We start from the raw sequence: 18,182 nt of genomic DNA, 5'->3' as shown, positions 1-18,182 counted from the left end.
GATACAATCAACAGGAGGGGATTGATTATGATGAAACATTTGCACCAGTGGCGAGACTTGAAGCCATTCGTCTCCTTATTGCTTTTGCCGCTCATATGGGTATCAAACTCTTTCAAATGGATGTTAAGACCGCGTTTCTTAATGGCTATTTGCAAGAGGAAGTGTATGTTGAACAACCTCCCGGTTTTTTAGATAGTCATTTTCCTAATCATGTTTATAAATTAGATAAGGCACTTTATGGTCTTAAACAAGCACCTAGATCTTGGTATGATAGACTATCAAAGTTCCTTATTGAAAATGGTTTTCAAAGAGGTTCAGTTGACAAAACACTATTTTTAAAACCGGTGAAGGAGGACTTATTAGTTGTTCAAATTTATGTAGATGATATCATTTTTGGAGCAACTAATGATGTTTTATGTGCATATTTTTCCAATCTTATGCAATCGGAGTTCGAGATGAGCATGATGGGCGAGCTAGGATTCTTTTTGGGTCTTCAGATAAAGCAAACCACACATGGCATAATGATCCATCAAAAAAAATACATCAAGGAGATGCTAAAGAAATTTGGTATGACTACAGCTAATCCATTTCCTACACCTATGTGTTCTACACTCAAACTTGACAGAGACGAAAAAGGTAAAAGTGTAGATGAAAAGGTGTATCGAGGTATGATAGGCTCTCTTTTATATCTCACAGCTAGTCGTCCGGATATTCTTTATAGTGTATGTTTGTGTGCCCGGTTTCAATCAAATCCCAAAGAATCACATCTAACAACTGTAAAACGCATTCTTCGGTATTTGATTGGTACCCAGGACTTATACTTATGGTATTCTATGGACTGCAATTTCACTCTCACGGGGTATTCAGATGCAGATTATGCAGGTTGCTCAGTAGAAAGAAAGAGCACATCTGGTATTGCCACCTTTGTAGGACCGTGTCTTATCTCTTGGGCTTCCAAGAAACAAAATACGGTTGCTCTATCTACGGTACCGAGAGTGAATATGTTCTTTCTTTGCTCAATGTTGTGCTCAAATACTATGGGTAAGACAACAAATGGGGATTACGGTATGATCATTAATTGTGTTCCCATTCTTTGTGATAACACTAGCGCAATTAATATTTCTAAAAATCCCGCCCAGCACTCCAAGACAAAACATATTGACATTCGTCATCATTTTCTTCGCGATAATGTGGAAAAAGGGAACATAAGCTTAAAATTTTGTAAAACAGAAGATCAGTTGTCGGATATTTTCACTAAACCTTTGGCTAGAGAACAATTTGAGAAAATCCGATTAGAATTGGGTCTCTTGAATAGTAGCTCATAGTCTCTATTGTCCTTAAATTGATCCCCTAAATGATTGACTAGAATTGAGACTCAGGCGTTTTGTTTTGACAATGTGTCTTACAGTTATTGAACTTAGTGCAGTCTGCTTACTCTAGTTGGTGATTTTATCTAGACTAGTAATAAGTCGATTTATTTCTGAGATGCTATCATTCGTATTCATGCAAGCAGTTTATGGCAAAATTTAACACCCCAACTAAAAGCCCACCCACTTCCCACCCAACAAAATTCCAGCCCACCCACTAAAAACCCCGTCCACATAAAACCCTCCAACCGTTCACCTAAAAACCTTCAATCCCATACTAATTCCTCCACCTTCCATCCATAAACTCCAACCACCCATCTTCTTCAATTCTCCAAACAACCACTCACCTTCTTCATCTCCACAATGGCGAAAAAACCCACCAAACCCAAGCACTCGGCCGCCGTTGAAAAGGCCGATCCCAAACCCATCGTCCCAGCTTCCACCACCACCCGATCAAAAACCCGACACAAAGAAACCGAACCCGAACCGGAACCCTCACCGGAAACAACCCTATCACCCGATACCTCTCCCAAAACCACCACAAAATCACCCAATGTCAAATCTAAACCCTTACTTCCAACCAAATCCATTCCAACCCGGTCTACAAAATCACATGCAACCGTCTCTGAGGACCTAATCGCTGCTGCGAGTGTGTTGGAAGACACTGCTGTTGTCTCTGCTGCTATAAATCGAAAGGGAAAAGGGGTTTTGATTAGAAAAGGCCGGAAAAGTGTTGTTCCATCACCAAGTCCGATTGTTGAACACGATGAAGAGCAATCGGAGGATACTTGGGAAGACGTTCATGATAAGGAGATGGAAAAGATACGGTTCTATTCTCAGGGCAAAGTTGCTGGTGTTAAAGGGACCCTAAAACGGAAACGGGCCGGTGCGGATTTCAATGGTGATATGGGGAACGATGAGCCGAGTTCGAGTCTTAATGTATCTGTTTTTTCCACTATCAATCGTGACCGCATTTCTCGGGTTATCGACTCTCTCGGGCTCGAGGAGGATGAAGCGGCTATTTGTCACCGTCTGTTCACTTATCCGATCATGTCTGGACGGTATTACCCTACTGATTGGTTAACTGACAAGGCGTCAGTCGGGTTCTTTCTAGCTGCTCTTGAAATTCAGAATTGGGTTCCCCTATTTGGTATGACCTGTCCTGTCTATATTCCTGAAATTCTTCAATTTTATCAGTCTGTGGCAGTTAACTCGTCTTGTAAAATGCTTACTGCCACTATTAATGGTCAAACTTTAATTCTTCACACTAAAGATCTTGCTAACATGTTCCACGTTGGAAACCGGGGATTTGGTCAGATTGATAAAAATACTTGGCCTGGACTTGATTATGTCTCTAAACTGGAAGTCTTGCAATTTTTTGATAAAAGTGTCACCTCCGATAATGCCGAATCCATCCCCAAAATTTGTCTCATTGAGTAAAAATTTGTGTTCAATCGTGTCCGTCGCACCATTACCCCTCTAAATGAGTCCCGAGGCGCTTGCTTGCTCTCGGATCTGCGATTATGTATCACCCGTTTCGCAATTACCTTTAAACCTTCCGTCTATCATGTTTCATCATATTCGGTCATTCTTTGAGTCCGTGCAAACCACCACGGAGCCGCATCCGCTACCATATGGGATGTGGCTTTCTTATGTCTTTCAAGAAATGGGTCTCGTTAATCCGAACATAGTTTTGGGGTGGATATAAGAGATGAAATGAAAAATGGTCTCGTTAAGACAAATGCGATTGAAGGAGGTTGGTGATCATTTGGTTGCCATTGGAGGGCATCCGTGACGTTGATATTAAAAGTCTTTGGTACGGGGGTCTTGAGGTTATAAATTCCCGTGTCAATACTCTCACGGATGCGGTGGTTAGTCACTCGAGAGAAGGTTGACGGTGGTCTTGCTTTTTATTGATGCCCGGGTCACTAAATTGGAAGCTAGCCATGCCTCCCTTCATGCCAAACTTGACAAGATCCTCGCCTTGCTCAACCCCTAGCCGTGCCTTGCTTACCCTCTGCCTTGTCCATTTTGTCATCTTTTCTTGCTGGATACATTTTGATACTCTCTTAGATGGTCTGTACTTGTTATAATGATGTCTTTGGACTGTGTCCGGTAGCTGCACTAGGTTTCTCTGACTGTGGTTATGTTGTCACTACTTTTTGCGCCTCTTTCTCCTTTTGATGATGTCAAGAGGGGGAAAGATTTAGGGACATATTGCACTAGTAGCTGCTTAGAATTAGACCTTGCTCTATATGTGAGGATCTCTTTATACTTTTCTAGACTTATGGTTTATGTTTTATTGTTAGACTGATCTTTTTATGCCTTTCTTGTGAATGTTCTCTAATTCTATTTTATCCTATGTTAATTGTCTTGGATGTCTTTGCTTTGTTAAGGGGGAAATATTCTAAAAAGAACTTGCCATCATCAAAGGGGGAATTTGTTGAGCTATGATTTTTGATGATGACAAGTTCCCAATACTTTGTTCCTTCTCATTCATTATTTTGGCAAAGAGCTTTAATGTTGCAGGTTTGGACTTCATTCATCAAAGCGGATTGGAAGCTGCTGTGTCCGTCGTTGTCTAGTATTGTTGTAAGGATGTGGTTCTTAAGCTCATCGTATGTTCTGAACAGTTCTGCAGACTGTTCGAACTCTGAATGGTGCATGACACAGAATGAAGAACACGTAATGGACTTTATTTGGTAAAGAAGCATTTTGAATAAAATATTTTCAGGTCAAAATTTGTCTAAGATATTTTTGAGAATCTTCTGGTTGTTTTGAAAAAAGGATTATCTTTTGGAAAACTAGTTGAAAGGTTTATCTTGGAAAGCAAGTCAAATTATCTTGTGGAATATTTTATTCTAAAAAAGATTTTATTTTATCTCTTTACCAAAAATATAGGGTTGGTTACCAAACTTTTCCCCTATATAATTTTCAGCAAATCATTCTGGATGTTTCACCGAGATTGAGAGCATATCATATTGCACTAAAAACTTTTGTTTTGCAAATAACTCTTTACGTGTCTTTCTTGGAAAAAATCAAATTTGCAAAATATCTTTTCGTGTCCTGTGTACCATTCGCGTGTGCTTAAGTTCTCATATTCATAGGACTATTTTTGTTCTCCATCGTTCTAAATTGTTGAACCATATAAGGAGACAAAGTGTGTTGTAATCTTTCTTTTGTGAGAGAGTGCTTTTGGGGTACGGGGTTGTATTCGAGTCGCACGATCGGGTTGATCGTGGGGGTTTTCTTTGTAATCGAGTTTGGTTATAAAGGAAATAATAATAAGAGAGAGGGTGGACGTAGACCTTTAGAGAGTAGGTCGAACCACGTTAAAAATCGTGTGTCTCTTGCTTTCTTTTATTCCGTTTGCCTTTGATTTTATTTGTTTTTCCTTTTTGATTCACGTATTTACTCAACCGTACAATACAACACAACTCTGATTGTTTTGAACAGTCACCGAGACTGTTTAATTAGCCTGTGTATTGTTTCAGAAGGAAATTCGTGAACGACCTTTTGCTTTAATTTCGCTTTAATTTTTAAAAGGTACTTAATTCACCCCCTCCCCCTCTTAAGTACCGGATCGATAAACTCAACAATACATATCTCAATTGTGTGATTTTCAAAGCAATATTCTCAAGAACCTTAGCTTGCTAAAAGCGATAGGAATCCAAATTTAATGTCGGTAGGACATCAACCTCTTCCTGATTAAAATACTTCATGTCTCAACTTTTGCACAAACAGCGATGTTGAAGGTGCTTGCACATTAGCAGGGCTCATCGCTCCCTCCAAGTGACAAATTTGCCTAAGAAAGGTCCTGGCCTCTGTCTGGTTTGCTTGCTGTATGCGTCTCAGAGGAAACGTTGATGGGGTTTCCATGACTATTTTCCCTTCCATACCATCTTGAAAAGATTTTGCGAGATGACTCTGGTTGACAATTGACAAGTATTGTGCACAAAGACCCAGAACAGGCGACAGGTAGTATAACATTTTCGGAGGAGTCTAGTAAAGATGATTCCTCTCTAATATTGGATTATTGTCCACCATTCCCAATTCTCTAGAAAAACAAAAGCATATAAAAAATGACTTGTAATAATTTTATTAACATTTTAAATTAATGTAATGTGATTGTCAAAAAAAATAAATAAAAATTAAGTAAAAATGAATATAATGTACATTATAACAAGTCGTTAATACCTTCTTCTTGTGCATCTTCCATGGCACAAAACGCCAAATACCCCAATGCAACCTCTTTCTTGATATCGTTTACACTACCTGTGCGACGCTTGTTTGGATCATTGCCCGGAATCGGAGCAAGGCTAGCAATACACACCCATTTATCTCCAGCGTATTTATGAGTTGCAGGATAATCAGCTTTTTCAATTATCGACTTATTTTCAAGATTGTACCATACAAGTTCTCCGTTGTTGTGCCATAGTAGCAACACCTCCTCCCTGTCTCTCTTTGATAGTTGAGTAATGAGCCGAAAGTATTCCGACGAAATTTGTTCTCCTACAAGCTCGTACAACTTTATCCAAGATTCTACTACGCCATACTCTTTCATCACCCACATTGAGACATTCGGATGTTTCCACTGCCGATGTGTCGCAAGTGTGCATAGACGTCCACGTGAGACCATCAACTCAAGGTAAACATCATCATGTCTAAGGCTAGTAGGATATGATATCTCTCTAAACTCCTCAGTTTGAAGATCAAATATCAAAATAATTTTAATTTTGGTACTCTTGAACCTAATCCAATGTAATTTGTTGTTCACGACTACATTCCTACCAAAATACTTGCGTCTGTGTATCGAATCAGGGTATTTTTGGGATTTTTTCCATGAATTACTACCTGTGCTATATACATGAACGATACAATCTTGCTCCAATTCGGTATCTCGATACTCAATGCTGACAATTTTGTAATCATGACTAACTACATCGTAGCCAAATCCATAATAATCATCTGAGATGTGAACGGAAGCCAAACTAGGAGGAGACTTGATTAACCTACTATACTCTCTAGTAACCGGATTACACAATAAAAATCCCGATCCTAAAATTTTTAAGCAAATCAATCCATTGGAAGATCCTACAATATAATAAAAGGAGTCGAATGTCATGGACTTTCCATGTGTATAATTAGGAGCGTCAAGATACATATAGAACAAAAACCAATTTATCATATCCGTAAAATTAGAAACCACTAAAAAATCACTGGGATCATGTGATTCGAGGTTTGCTTAAGATGAATACTTCTGAAATTTGACGAGTTAATAAGATTGTACCAGTCCTTGCATACGGACTTGAAGCGTAACAACGACTTAGCCGGAAGCTTTGTTAATATGTTGTAAAACACAATATCGACAGGAAGAAGTGCCATGATGTTTCGGGTTTTGTCATTAGGAATAGGGTTGGTGATGATCATTGTGGAGTCTATTGATCGAATACGAAAGAAGGGGGGTGAATTGAGTATTAAAAACGATGACCGCTTTTTCGAAATATATGATATAAATTAATTACTTGATTTTATTGATTAAAATCAACTAATTAAATTATTGACAATAAGTGCAAAATCGAAATAACAATAATAAAGAGAGAGAGAAAGAGAGACACACAGGATTTTGAAGTGGTTCAGTTTCACAAGTCGAAACCTACGTCCACTATTCCCGATTAATAATTTTTAGTACCTTTCTCCGGATTACAAAAATTACCAATCCACTCGTATAATCAACTATATGATTATAACTCAGATTGAGTATCGCTAAATACTTTAGGTTGCTCTTACGTTAATAAGAAAAATACAACGACAAATACTAATCTCACGTTATGCGAGTGAGTATACTATCCTTGTGTATTTAATATCCTATAACGATTTTCCTTCGAGTGATTGACAAATTTGATGCGTGATTTTTGTATAAGCAAATATGAAAAGAAGAATTAAAGCTCAAATGATTTTTGCTTAAAATATTTTTCTCTCTTTGAAATTTGTAGATGTGTGTATCAACAATTAATGTTGAATGAATGAGAGTATTTATAGTAGAGAGGATTAGGGTTTGGAATGTTCTGGAATTAGGGCATAGGAATGTTCTGGAAACAAATGACTTGATGAACAAGTAAGAAGCAAAGGAAGGAGTTTGGCCTCCCTAGGGATTCGGCCACCCTAGGGTTTCGGCCTCCTAGTGTTCGGCCCACCTAGGGTTCGGCCACTAGGGTTTGGCCGGCCTCTAGGCCTCCATCGGTCCATTACTTGCTTCTTTAGCCCGCAACAAATCGAGATAGAATTTAGTTAAAGCCCTAGGTTGCATGACGATATAAGTATCGTATTACAAACCAATAGTTTATTTAACTTAAATTCTAATTAATTAATTCCAACCAAATAAATACTCTCTTATTTTTATAAACCATTAAAAAATATATTTTCCAAAAATTAACGCATCATTTTTGTCTAGCAATGAAGTTATGTCTATTAGGTCATAACTTCACTAACCTTTAAATCAAACAAAGTAAAACCATCACCGGATGACGACCTATACTATCTAATCTTCAGTAGATCTTCAGTACACGAATCGTCTCTTCACAAGTCTCTCATCTTGAGTCTCGTGGTTGATTTCCAATCTTGATCTCGCTTGAAAACACCGATCAAGTATATTTGAAGTTGTACCTTCTTGGTCCAAACTTCAAGCTTGCGTCATTGTAATTGTTCCTTTCTAAAGTAAAACTTAAGTACACAATTACACGCATATGTTTATATATTAAGTCCACATACAAATCATTACTGTCATTATCAAAACAATTAATTAGGACTAAAGGTCCAACAAATTCCCCCTTTTTGATGATGACAAGTCTCCTATGATTTGTGTCCAAGTCTAGTTCCCCCTCAACATAATACTTCCCAAATTATAGAACGGTTGAGCGCCGAAACTAAAGATCTCTTCAAAGTTATAACTATAGAACGCCATGAGAGAATTAACTTTGAGACGGTCGCAAATCATAAAAACAATTCCCCCTCTTGGCATCATTGAAAAGATAAGAACAAACATAAAACGACCAGAATAATATATTATGAAACAAGAATTAAATATGAAAAACATATTATATTAAACGCAATCTAGTTCTTAATTAGCATAATAATAATATAAACTGAAATCACACAAGGAATAATGCGGAATTGAAAAAGCTAATATCCATAAGAATGGATTTTTATTGTGAGCAAAGGAATTAAAAAGATAAGGCTAAGGTGAATGGATTAGGGCAAGAAGGTCAAGGGTATCGCGGGCTTGGCGGGTTGGACCGTGGTCGGGTGCGGTATTCCAAGTCCTCGAGTCGCGCATGACAATGATCGAGAAGTGCAGGTTGAGCGGTTAATCGAGTATCGAAGTTACCAATCCTCAAAGTCATTGCTTTAACTGCTTCATATATAGTTTGCATCTCAGACCTCATCTCCTTCCCAGATTGCAAAAGATCATCACCAAACTTAACCAAACTAGCCATACCTTCCTTTATTTGAACAGACTCAGAGTGAGTTCGTACGGCGGCCTTAAAAACACTGTCGAGTCGTGTTTCAAACCGTGACAACACGGTCTTGAGGTGAGCCGGGCTAACTTCACTTGGTCCACTAGTATCAATTCTCCTTTCCTTTTTAATTAGGTCAAACAATTCTTCCAATTTCTTGTCTTGTTCATTAATCCGTCCAAGAATAGAAGTAAAGTTTGAATCCATCTTAGAATCCAACATATCAAAACTCACATTGCTTTTTCCTTCTTTTTCTCCTTTTTCTCCTTTTTCTCCTTTTGTCTCAAAACCTAATTCGTTGCCATTAATAACGAGCTTCATATAAGATAAATAAAGATCGTTCATCTCGTCATTAGTGATAACTCCATAACTCTGCTTCCCAATTACTCCTTTCTTCTCTAAAATTCGAGATATCCAATTCCCATAAGGCAAACTTAAAGTAGAAGCAAAATCATCCATCTTAGCCGTTACACTAGCTTGTATAATTTTATGAAACACAAGCAAGGGTAGACTAACCTTTTCTCCTTCAAGCCAAGCCTTCATAATAATCATCTCATGTGCCCCGAATTTATCTCTACCTTCTTTTCTAGGGACAATGGTATTCCAAAGAAAGTTCAAAAAGAACCTCAATTTAGGCGACAACTTTGCAGTCAAGATAGTCTCAGACGAAGTTGCATCTTGTTTGAAATACCGTTTCACTATCAACCTTTTTTCAGGTGACGCACCTCCCCATTCTACGCTTGGATTGATCTCAGTTCCTCCTTCAGGAACTCGAGCCAAGTCGCAGAAATCACCAGGTGAGACTTTTATGGAAGTCTCATTGACCACAAACAAATAAATTTCCTTCCTTAAGATGAACAAAAGCATAAAATTGATATACCTCAATAGGAAAGACAGGACCACTTACAAAGAAAAAAATTTTCCCATCCTTGATCCTTGAGAAAATTTCTGAAAAACCCAAGTGCTTTGTATTTCTTTAACCAATCAATCGAATATACTCGTCCTGCGTGAATGCGATATTGAGCAACTTGATTGACATCTCTTCTTTCTCCTTGAGTTAGTCTAAGATTATTTAGTCCATTGTTGGTGTAATCATCCATATGCTGTGCGTAAAGGATACGTGAAGAACCATCTTGAAGTTTATAGTTCTCAGTCTTTGAACTTACCTCAATTTCCGAAACCATCTTTCCCATACCCTTGAACAATTTTCTTCGCTTGGTGAGGTTGGAGGGTTGGTCGACAAAGGACCGTGGGGAGCGAGGGGATTCGGCCGGTGAGGTGGAGCGAGTGCGAGGCGGTGATTGGCTTACCTTCTTTCTAATAACAGCATGTTTCTTTGATTGAAAACGGGTTGTAGGTTGATTAGTCATTATGAAAATAAATGATAGTAGTAAAGGTAATTAGGGTTTAGAGGATTATAATTGATGAGAATTATGGTGAGATTAGAGGGGTATTTATAGCATAAGGAATTTAAGTTTAGGTAAGAATAGGATTCCTTAAAAGATAGAAAATAATACCAATTTCCTTATTTCTTTAATGCCTTTCCTTTTTTTTTTCTCGGCATCTTTCCTTTTTTTTTTTTTTTTTTTTTTTTTTTTTTGGTTTCGTGCCTTTTTTTTTTTTTTTTTCACGGCACTTTCCTTTTTTTTTTTTTTTTTTTTTTTTTTTTTTTTTTTTTTCGTGCGTTTTTTTTTTTTTTCGCACTTCCCTTTTTTTTGTTTTTTTTTTTGTTTTTGGCATTATCTCCTATTTGATATAAGATTAGGAAAGAAAATCTTAAGATGGAGTTTAGGCAGGATTTGTGTAGGAATATAATAAGATAGAATTATCTTTATTATATTAAGGCAGTTTATTGTAGATTTTGTCGAATTTTGTAAAGAAATGTGATTATGCAGAATATAAAATACTACCATACACATAAGCAAGATATAACACGTAAAATAAATATTATTTAACATAATTAAACTTGCAACAAAAATATACGGACACAATCGTACAATCTTATCTTCCTAGCCGTCATTCAGTTCCCGGACATAATTATGACGGATTTAATTATCACTAATTAAACCAATCTCAAGTCTCAATAACTCAAAGCGTTTTCTAGCTAATGCCTTAGTCAAGATATCAGCCCATTGCCTTTCAAAGACTACAAAATTCAAGTGAAATGTTGCCTTTCTCTACATGATCCCGTAGAAAATGGTGTCGAATATCTATATGTTTGGTCCTCGAGTCTTTGGGCGGGGTTCTTAGAAATTACTATAGCACTCGTATTGTCACACATAATAGGCATACGACCTACATTTATACCATAATCACATAGTTGTTGCTTTAACCAAAGTAATTGAGAACATACCATCTCTTGAGATACATACTTACGGCTTCAAAGAGAGACATTGCAACCGAATTTTGTTTCTTCGATCCCCATGTGATAATACAAGGTCCAACAAACGTTGCATACCCAGAAGTGCTTTTCCTATCTAAAGAACATCCTGCATAATCTGCATCTGAATATCCTACTAGATCGAAATTACACTCAAGTGGATACCATAAATATAAATTAGATGTACCAATTAAATATCTTAAGATACGTTTAACTGCAATCATATGTGATTCTTTAGGGCACGATTGAACTCGCGCACAGGCACATACACTAAACATTATATCAGGATGACTTGCAGTTAAATATAAAAGTGAACCAATCATACCTCGATATGTAGTCTCATCGACACACTTACCATGTTCATCTATAGTCATCTTCTTTTCAGGTACCATAGGTGTATCGTATGATTTTGCATTTTCCATACCGAACTTTCGGATTAGTTCCTTGATATATTTCTGTTGGTGTATCTTTATACCATCATTTGTTTGTTGAATTTGTAAGCCTAAAAAGTACTTCAGTTCTCCCATCATGCTCATTTCAAACTCATAAGTCATTAGATCAGAAAAATACTTGCATAATTTTTCATTAGTAGAACCGAATATAATATCGTCTACATAAATTTGCACAACAAGTAAATTTGAACCCTCGGATTTTAGGAACAAGGTTTTATCGACAGATCCTCTTGTAAAATTATTTTGTAACAAAAACTTGGATAATCTGTCATACCATGCCCTTGGAGCTTGTTTCAAACCATATAAAGCTTTGTCTAGTTTATAAACGTGGTTTTGAAACTTGCTATCTAAAAATCCGGGAGGTTGTTCTACATAGACTTCTTCCTCCAAATAACCATTAAGAAAAGTCATCTTAACGTCCATTTGGAATAGTTTCATTCCTTTATGAGCAAAGAAAGCAATAATGAGACGTATAGCCTCAAGTCTCGCTACAGGTGCAAAGGTCTCGTCATAATCGATCCCTTCCTGTTGATTGTAGCCTTGGACAACTAGTCGTGCCTTGTTTCTTGTAATAAGTCTTGTATCGTCCAATTTATTTCTAAACACCCATCTAGTACCAATAACGGTTCGATCACTAGGTCGTGGCACTAAGTGCCATACCTTATTGCGTTCGAATTGTTGAAGCTCATCTTGCATAGCGGTTATCCAATCAGGTTCAAAGAAGAGCTTCTTTAATATTGGTAGGTTCAATGGTTGATAGAAACGAAAAGAACGAGCAAAAATTATTCAAGGACCTTCTAGTTTTAATGCCTTGCTCTAGATCCCCTAGGATTTTGTCCAAAGGGTGGGAGCTTTGATGTTTCCACTTTTTGAGAACTCTAGGCTCATTATCATTTGATGGACTAGCATCATCTGCAGACGAAGAATCATGATTTGTTCCCCCGAGTTGGACTCGGGATTTTCTTGAAAGCATCACTAACTTCATTAGAAATATCATGATTTGGATCGGAAGTTACAACATCATTAGGTATAACTTCAAGATCTCTTTCTTTATCCAAGGAAGGGTCGATAGTATCATTAACTATGGACTCATCACTTCTCTTAGGATTGTTTGCAGAATTTTCTAGTTCATCATTGATACCTTGAATATCTTCTTCTTCATTTAAAGGCTCATTTCTTGCTAGAAAGAAATCGGGCTCATCTGGATCCTCTTCTTCCTGTTCAGCTTTATCAAACACATTATCTTCGTCAAAGCGAACATGAACACTTTCTTCTATGCGCAAGGTTCTTTTATTGAACACTTTGTAAGCTTTACTATGATCCGAATATCCCAGAAAAACAGCTTCATCACTTCGGGGGTCAAATTTTCCTAAATTTTCTTTTCCATTATTATGAACAAAACATTTTCTCCCGAAGCAACGGAGATGTGATATATTGGGTTTTCTCCCTCTTAAAAGTTCATAGGGAGTCTTTTTCAAAACAGGTCGGATCATAGCTCTATTATGCACATAGCATGCGGTACTAACAGCTTCTGCCCAAAAGCTTCTAGGAAGGCCACTACACAAAAGCATAGTACGAGCCATATCCTCTAGGGTTCGATTCATACGTTCCACGACACCATTTTGTTGTGGGGTACGTGGTGCGGAGAAGTTATGCCCCACGCCATTTTCCCTACAATATTCTATAAATAATTGATTATCAAATTCCGTGCCGTGATCCGTCCGAATCGAAATAAGCTTATTATCATATCTATTTTGGGCAAGCTTCATTAATACCACAAATTCATCGAAAGTTTCATCTTTAGAAGAAAGAAAGATTGGCCAGACGTACCTTGAGTAATCATCGACTAGAACAAATACATACTTTGATCCACCACGGCTTCTAACTCTCATAGGTCCACATAAATCCATGTGTACCATCTCAAGTGGTCGTTTAGTGCTAACTATTCTCTTAGGTTTAAAAGAGGATCTAACATGTTTGCAGCGGGCACATGAGTCACACATTGTCTCTTGCTCGAAATTAATTGAGGGCAAGCCTTCAACTAAATCCATGGACTTAAGTTTCTTTAAAATAGTTGGACTAACGTGTGCAAACCTCTTGTGCCACAAGCAAGACTCATCGGAAGTTACTTTCATACACGTAAAGGAATTTGTATTGACAGCATTTAAGTCAATCATATACACATTCCTCATACGGTGACCCTCAAGTAAAACATTACTAGTGCCTTCAATTATGATACGACAAACATCGGCATGAAAAACAACTCTATTTCCTTTGTCACATAATTGAGAAATACTAAGTAGATTATGTTTAAGACCACTTACCAGATATACTTTATCGATTGAGTGAGAGGTTGAAATTCCAATTTTTCCTACTCCAATAATCATACCCTTCTTGTTATCTCCAAAGGTAACCTTGCCACCAAAGAAGGGCTCTAGTGAAAGAAAAAAATTTCTGTCTCCTGTCATGTGTCTCGAGCATCCACTGTCGAGATACCATAGATTATTTTCTTTCACTTCTTCCTGCAAATGAATCAAATACAACTTTTAGGTACCCAAGCTAAGTTGGGTCCTTTATGGTTAGTAATTCTATATATTTGATCCTTTCTAACCCATACTTGTCTTATTATTCTTTTGGCTTTGACATTGGGTTGTCTTGGTTGTTGTCTAACAATCGGAACATAAGGTACTTTAGGTTTTGCTCTAACAAAAGTAGCTCTAGGTCTAGTACCTTCATGAGACGCTCTAGGTTTAGGGTTTTGAACTTTGGGCTTGAATGTATGCTTTCGATTCTCATTCATTTTGGTTGATTTTGAAGGAATAGATGAGTAATCAAAAGCCATATCATAAGTCCATCTAAACTCATTATTGCGTTCTTCATTGTCGTTGGGTTCATCTATAGTAGAGACATCATCTTCTACTATGAAATCACAAGTCTTAACAGTTTCAACATTCTTTTTCTTATCCCAAGCAAGTTTGACACAATTGACTTGAATATGTCCAGTAGAGCCACAGTAATTGCAAATCAAGTATTCTGGAAGATTAACATATTTTCTTTTTCTGAAATCATTTTCAGAAGGACTTGATTTGCATTTATCATGGTCTCTACGACTATAGCATTCATGACCAAGTCCCATCTTCATGTTGTTATCGGATTGTTCAGTAAGGAAGTTTAAAACCTTTGTGCTTCCTTCCCATTTATCATGAACTTTTCGAGCATGTAAAAGTAATTCTTTCAAGGACTCAATTTCTTTTTCGCATTTTGAATGATCTTCATTTGAATCTTTGGAAGAGCTACCTTTCTCAAAGTTATCACGAAATTTATCAAAACATTCATTTAAGACACGTTTCTCAATTTCATGTTGTTCCTTAAGTTTGGACATGCTATTACTAGTTTCATCCAATTGCTTAGAGAGAAATACAATTTCTCTCTTGTGTTCGGAAACCACACTATCTTTGCCATTAAGCTCATCTTTTAAAATCTCATTGACTTTCTTGACTCGGAAGTTATAGCATCACTAGTCAGTAACTTTAGCTTGAAGATGCTTAATGTTGAGTTTAAGCTCTGAAGTTATGGCATCACTAGCCGTAACTTTAGCTTGAAGATTCTTAATGTTAAGTTTGAGCTCTGAAGTTATGGCATCACTAGCCTTAACTTTTGATTCAAAAGCGTTCTTCTCAGCATTTGTCATGTCTGAAGTTATCGCTGGAGCAGCCATAACTTTAGATTTGAGCTTTTTGGCGTTGGCTTTTAGAAGTTGGTTTTCCTCAGCAATATCTAAAATCTGTTCCTTAAGGTCTTTTAACTCTAGACTTTGTTCATGATAATGATCAAGGGAATGTTCACAACACTTAAGTAAATTATCCTTAGAAAGTTTCCTAACACGCTTTTTAAGGTCAAGATAATTTACCTCTTCATCCTCTGAATCAATCAATTTCCAACAAGACATTTCTCAAATTTGAAGCATTGCTTTCATTGTCACTTTCGGAGAATAGGTCAAGACTGACGTTACTTAGACAAACGTTGGCAGTTTCTTCTTCATCTTCGGATTTGCCATCTTCAAAGTCCAAGTCTCCCCAACAATATGCCATCATAACTTGCCTGAATTCCTTCTTTGTTTTGTCACGTAGATTTTTGTCTTTAATTTTCTTCCATGTAGGGCAATCTTTGATCATGTGATCATTTTCACCACATTTGAAGCATCCACGATTAGAGAAAGACCCTTTTGACTCAAAATTTTTCTTGGGAGTTTGTTTTGATTTGTTATTTGTTTTATTTTGATTTTGAAAGAAAGCCTTTTTCTTAAAACGTTTAACAAACAAAACGGTTTCATCTTCAATATCTGAAGAATCATTAATCTTGCTAGACTCAGCTTGTAAGGCCATCTTTTTGCTTGTGCCAACTTCCTCCTCATCCTGATTAAGAGTAATCTCGTGAGCTATTAAGGTTCTGAGTAGCTCCTGATAGGATAATGAAGTTAGGTCCTTACATTCTTCTATGACAGATACTTTATGTCTCCATCTCATGACATACTTCGAGTATTTTTCTAGCAATTTACTCGGAGTCAAAAGTTTTCCCTAAATTCTTTAGCTCATTGATGATGCTAGAAAAGCGAGAGGACATGCTATCAACTGACTCGTTTTGCTCCATGGCAAACAGCTCGTATTTTCGCATTAGCAATGCCATACGTTGCTTTTTGACAACAGTGGTTCCCTCATAGGCTAATTCTAGACCATCCCATATTTCCTTGGCAGATGAACTGGTTGAGAAACGATCGAATTTGGTGGCAATCATACCGTTTTGCAATAAGCTTATTGCCTTTGAATTCTTCTCAGCCTTTTTATAATCCGCCTCAATATAGTCTTCTTCTTTCTTTTCGACGGTAGTGCCATTACTGGTTGCAAGTAAGATCTTATTAGGACCATTCTTGGTAATTAACCAACACTCCCAGTCGTTTCCCTTAATGAAGTGGGTCATCATATTTTTCCATAAACCATAGTTCTTCCCATTGAATATAGGACACTTTAGGTGTTTGGAATCCATTTGATAAAAAATAAATGCAGCGGAAAAGACGATAAATAGACTACAAAAAAACGATCAACTCTAGCTGTTAGGCTATCAAGAGCACGAGGCTCTGATACCAATTGGGGAGTCTATTGATCGAATACGAAAGAGGGGGGGTGAATTGAGTATTAAAAACGATGACCGCTTTTTCGAAATATATGATATAAATTAATTACTTGATTTTATTGATTAAAATCAACTAATTAAATTATTGACAATAAGTGCAAAATCGAAATAACAATAATAAAGAGAGAGAGAAAGAGAGACACACAGGATTTTGAAGTGGTTCAGTTTCACAAGTCGAAACCTACGTCCACTATTCTCGATTAATAATTTTTAGTACCTTTCTCCGGATTACAAAAATTACCAATCCACTCGTATAATCAACTATATGATTATAACTCAGATTGAGTATCGCTAAATACTTTAGGTTGCTCTTACGTTAATAAGAAAAATACAACGACAAATACTAATCTCACGTTATGCGAGTGAGTATACTATCCTTGTGTATTTAATATCCTATAACGATTTTCCTTCGAGTGATTGACAAATTTGATGCGTGATTTTTGTATAAGCAAATATGAAAAGAAGAATTAAAGCTCAAATGATTTTTGCTTAAAATATTTTTCTCTCTTTGAAATTTGTAGATGTGTGTATCAACAATTAATGTTGAATGAATGAGAGTATTTATAGTAGAGAGGATTAGGGTTTGGAATGTTCTGGAATTAGGGCATAGGAATGTTCTGGAAACAAATGACTTGATGAACAAGTAAGAAGCAAAGGAAGGAGTTTGGCCTCCCTAGGGATTCGGCCACCCTAGGGTTTCGGCCTCCTAGTGTTCGGCCCACCTAGGGTTCGGCCACTAGGGTTTGGCCGGCCTCTAGGCCTCCATCGGTCCATTACTTGCTTCTTTAGCCCGCAACAAATCGAGATAGAATTTAGTTAAAGCCCTAGGTTGCATGACGATATAAGTATCGTATTACAAACCAATAGTTTATTTAACTTAAATTCTAATTAATTAATTTCAACCAAATAAATACTCTCTTATTTTTATAAACCATTAAAAAATATATTTTCCAAAAATTAACGCATCATTTTTGTCTAGCAATGAAGTTATGTCTATTAGGTCATAACTTCACTAACCTTTAAATCAAACAAAGTAAAACCATCACCGGATGACGACTTATACTATCTAGTCTTCAGTAGATCTTCAGTACACGAATCGTCTCTTCACAAGTCTCTCATCTTGAGTCTCGTGGTTGATTTCCAATCTTGATCTCGCTTGAAAACACCGATCAAGTATATTTGAAGTTGTACCTTCTTGGTCCAAACTTCAAGCTTGCGTCATTGTAATTGTTCCTTTCTAAAGTAAAACTTAAGCACACAATTACACGCATATGTT

General features: G+C 36.9%; 1 protein-coding gene across 1 annotated transcript; it reads right to left on the bottom strand.

The window, feature by feature from the left end:
• Window positions 1-5,544: 5,544 nt before the first annotated feature.
• Window positions 5,545-10,214, bottom strand: LOC141648836 (F-box protein CPR1-like). Its single transcript, XM_074457547.1, has 3 exons — window positions 10,195-10,214; window positions 9,463-9,731; window positions 5,545-6,425 (listed from the first exon to the last, which is right to left on the bottom strand). Exons 1-3 carry the CDS (start codon window positions 10,212-10,214, stop codon window positions 5,545-5,547), a joined length of 1,170 nt encoding a protein of 389 aa, XP_074313648.1.
• Window positions 10,215-18,182: the final 7,968 nt, after the last annotated feature.

The sequence above is a fragment of the Silene latifolia genome, chromosome 3 (assembly GCF_048544455.1).
Source record: "Silene latifolia isolate original U9 population chromosome 3, ASM4854445v1, whole genome shotgun sequence".
Classification (NCBI taxonomy): domain Eukaryota; kingdom Viridiplantae; phylum Streptophyta; class Magnoliopsida; order Caryophyllales; family Caryophyllaceae; genus Silene; species Silene latifolia.
This window is presented reverse-complemented; position numbering and strand designations above follow the sequence as displayed.

Coding starts and splice junctions, on each gene's coding strand:
- LOC141648836 (XM_074457547.1), bottom strand. CDS start 10,214: ATGCTGTTATTAGAAAGAAG. Junction 9,732..10,194: donor ATGCTGTTATTAGAAAGAAG/GTAAGCCAATCA, acceptor GTTCATCTTAAG/GAAGGAAATTTATTTGTTTG. Junction 6,426..9,462: donor CATTGTCCCTAGAAAAGAAG/GTAGAGATAAAT, acceptor TAAAAATTTTAG/GATCGGGATTTTTATTGTGT.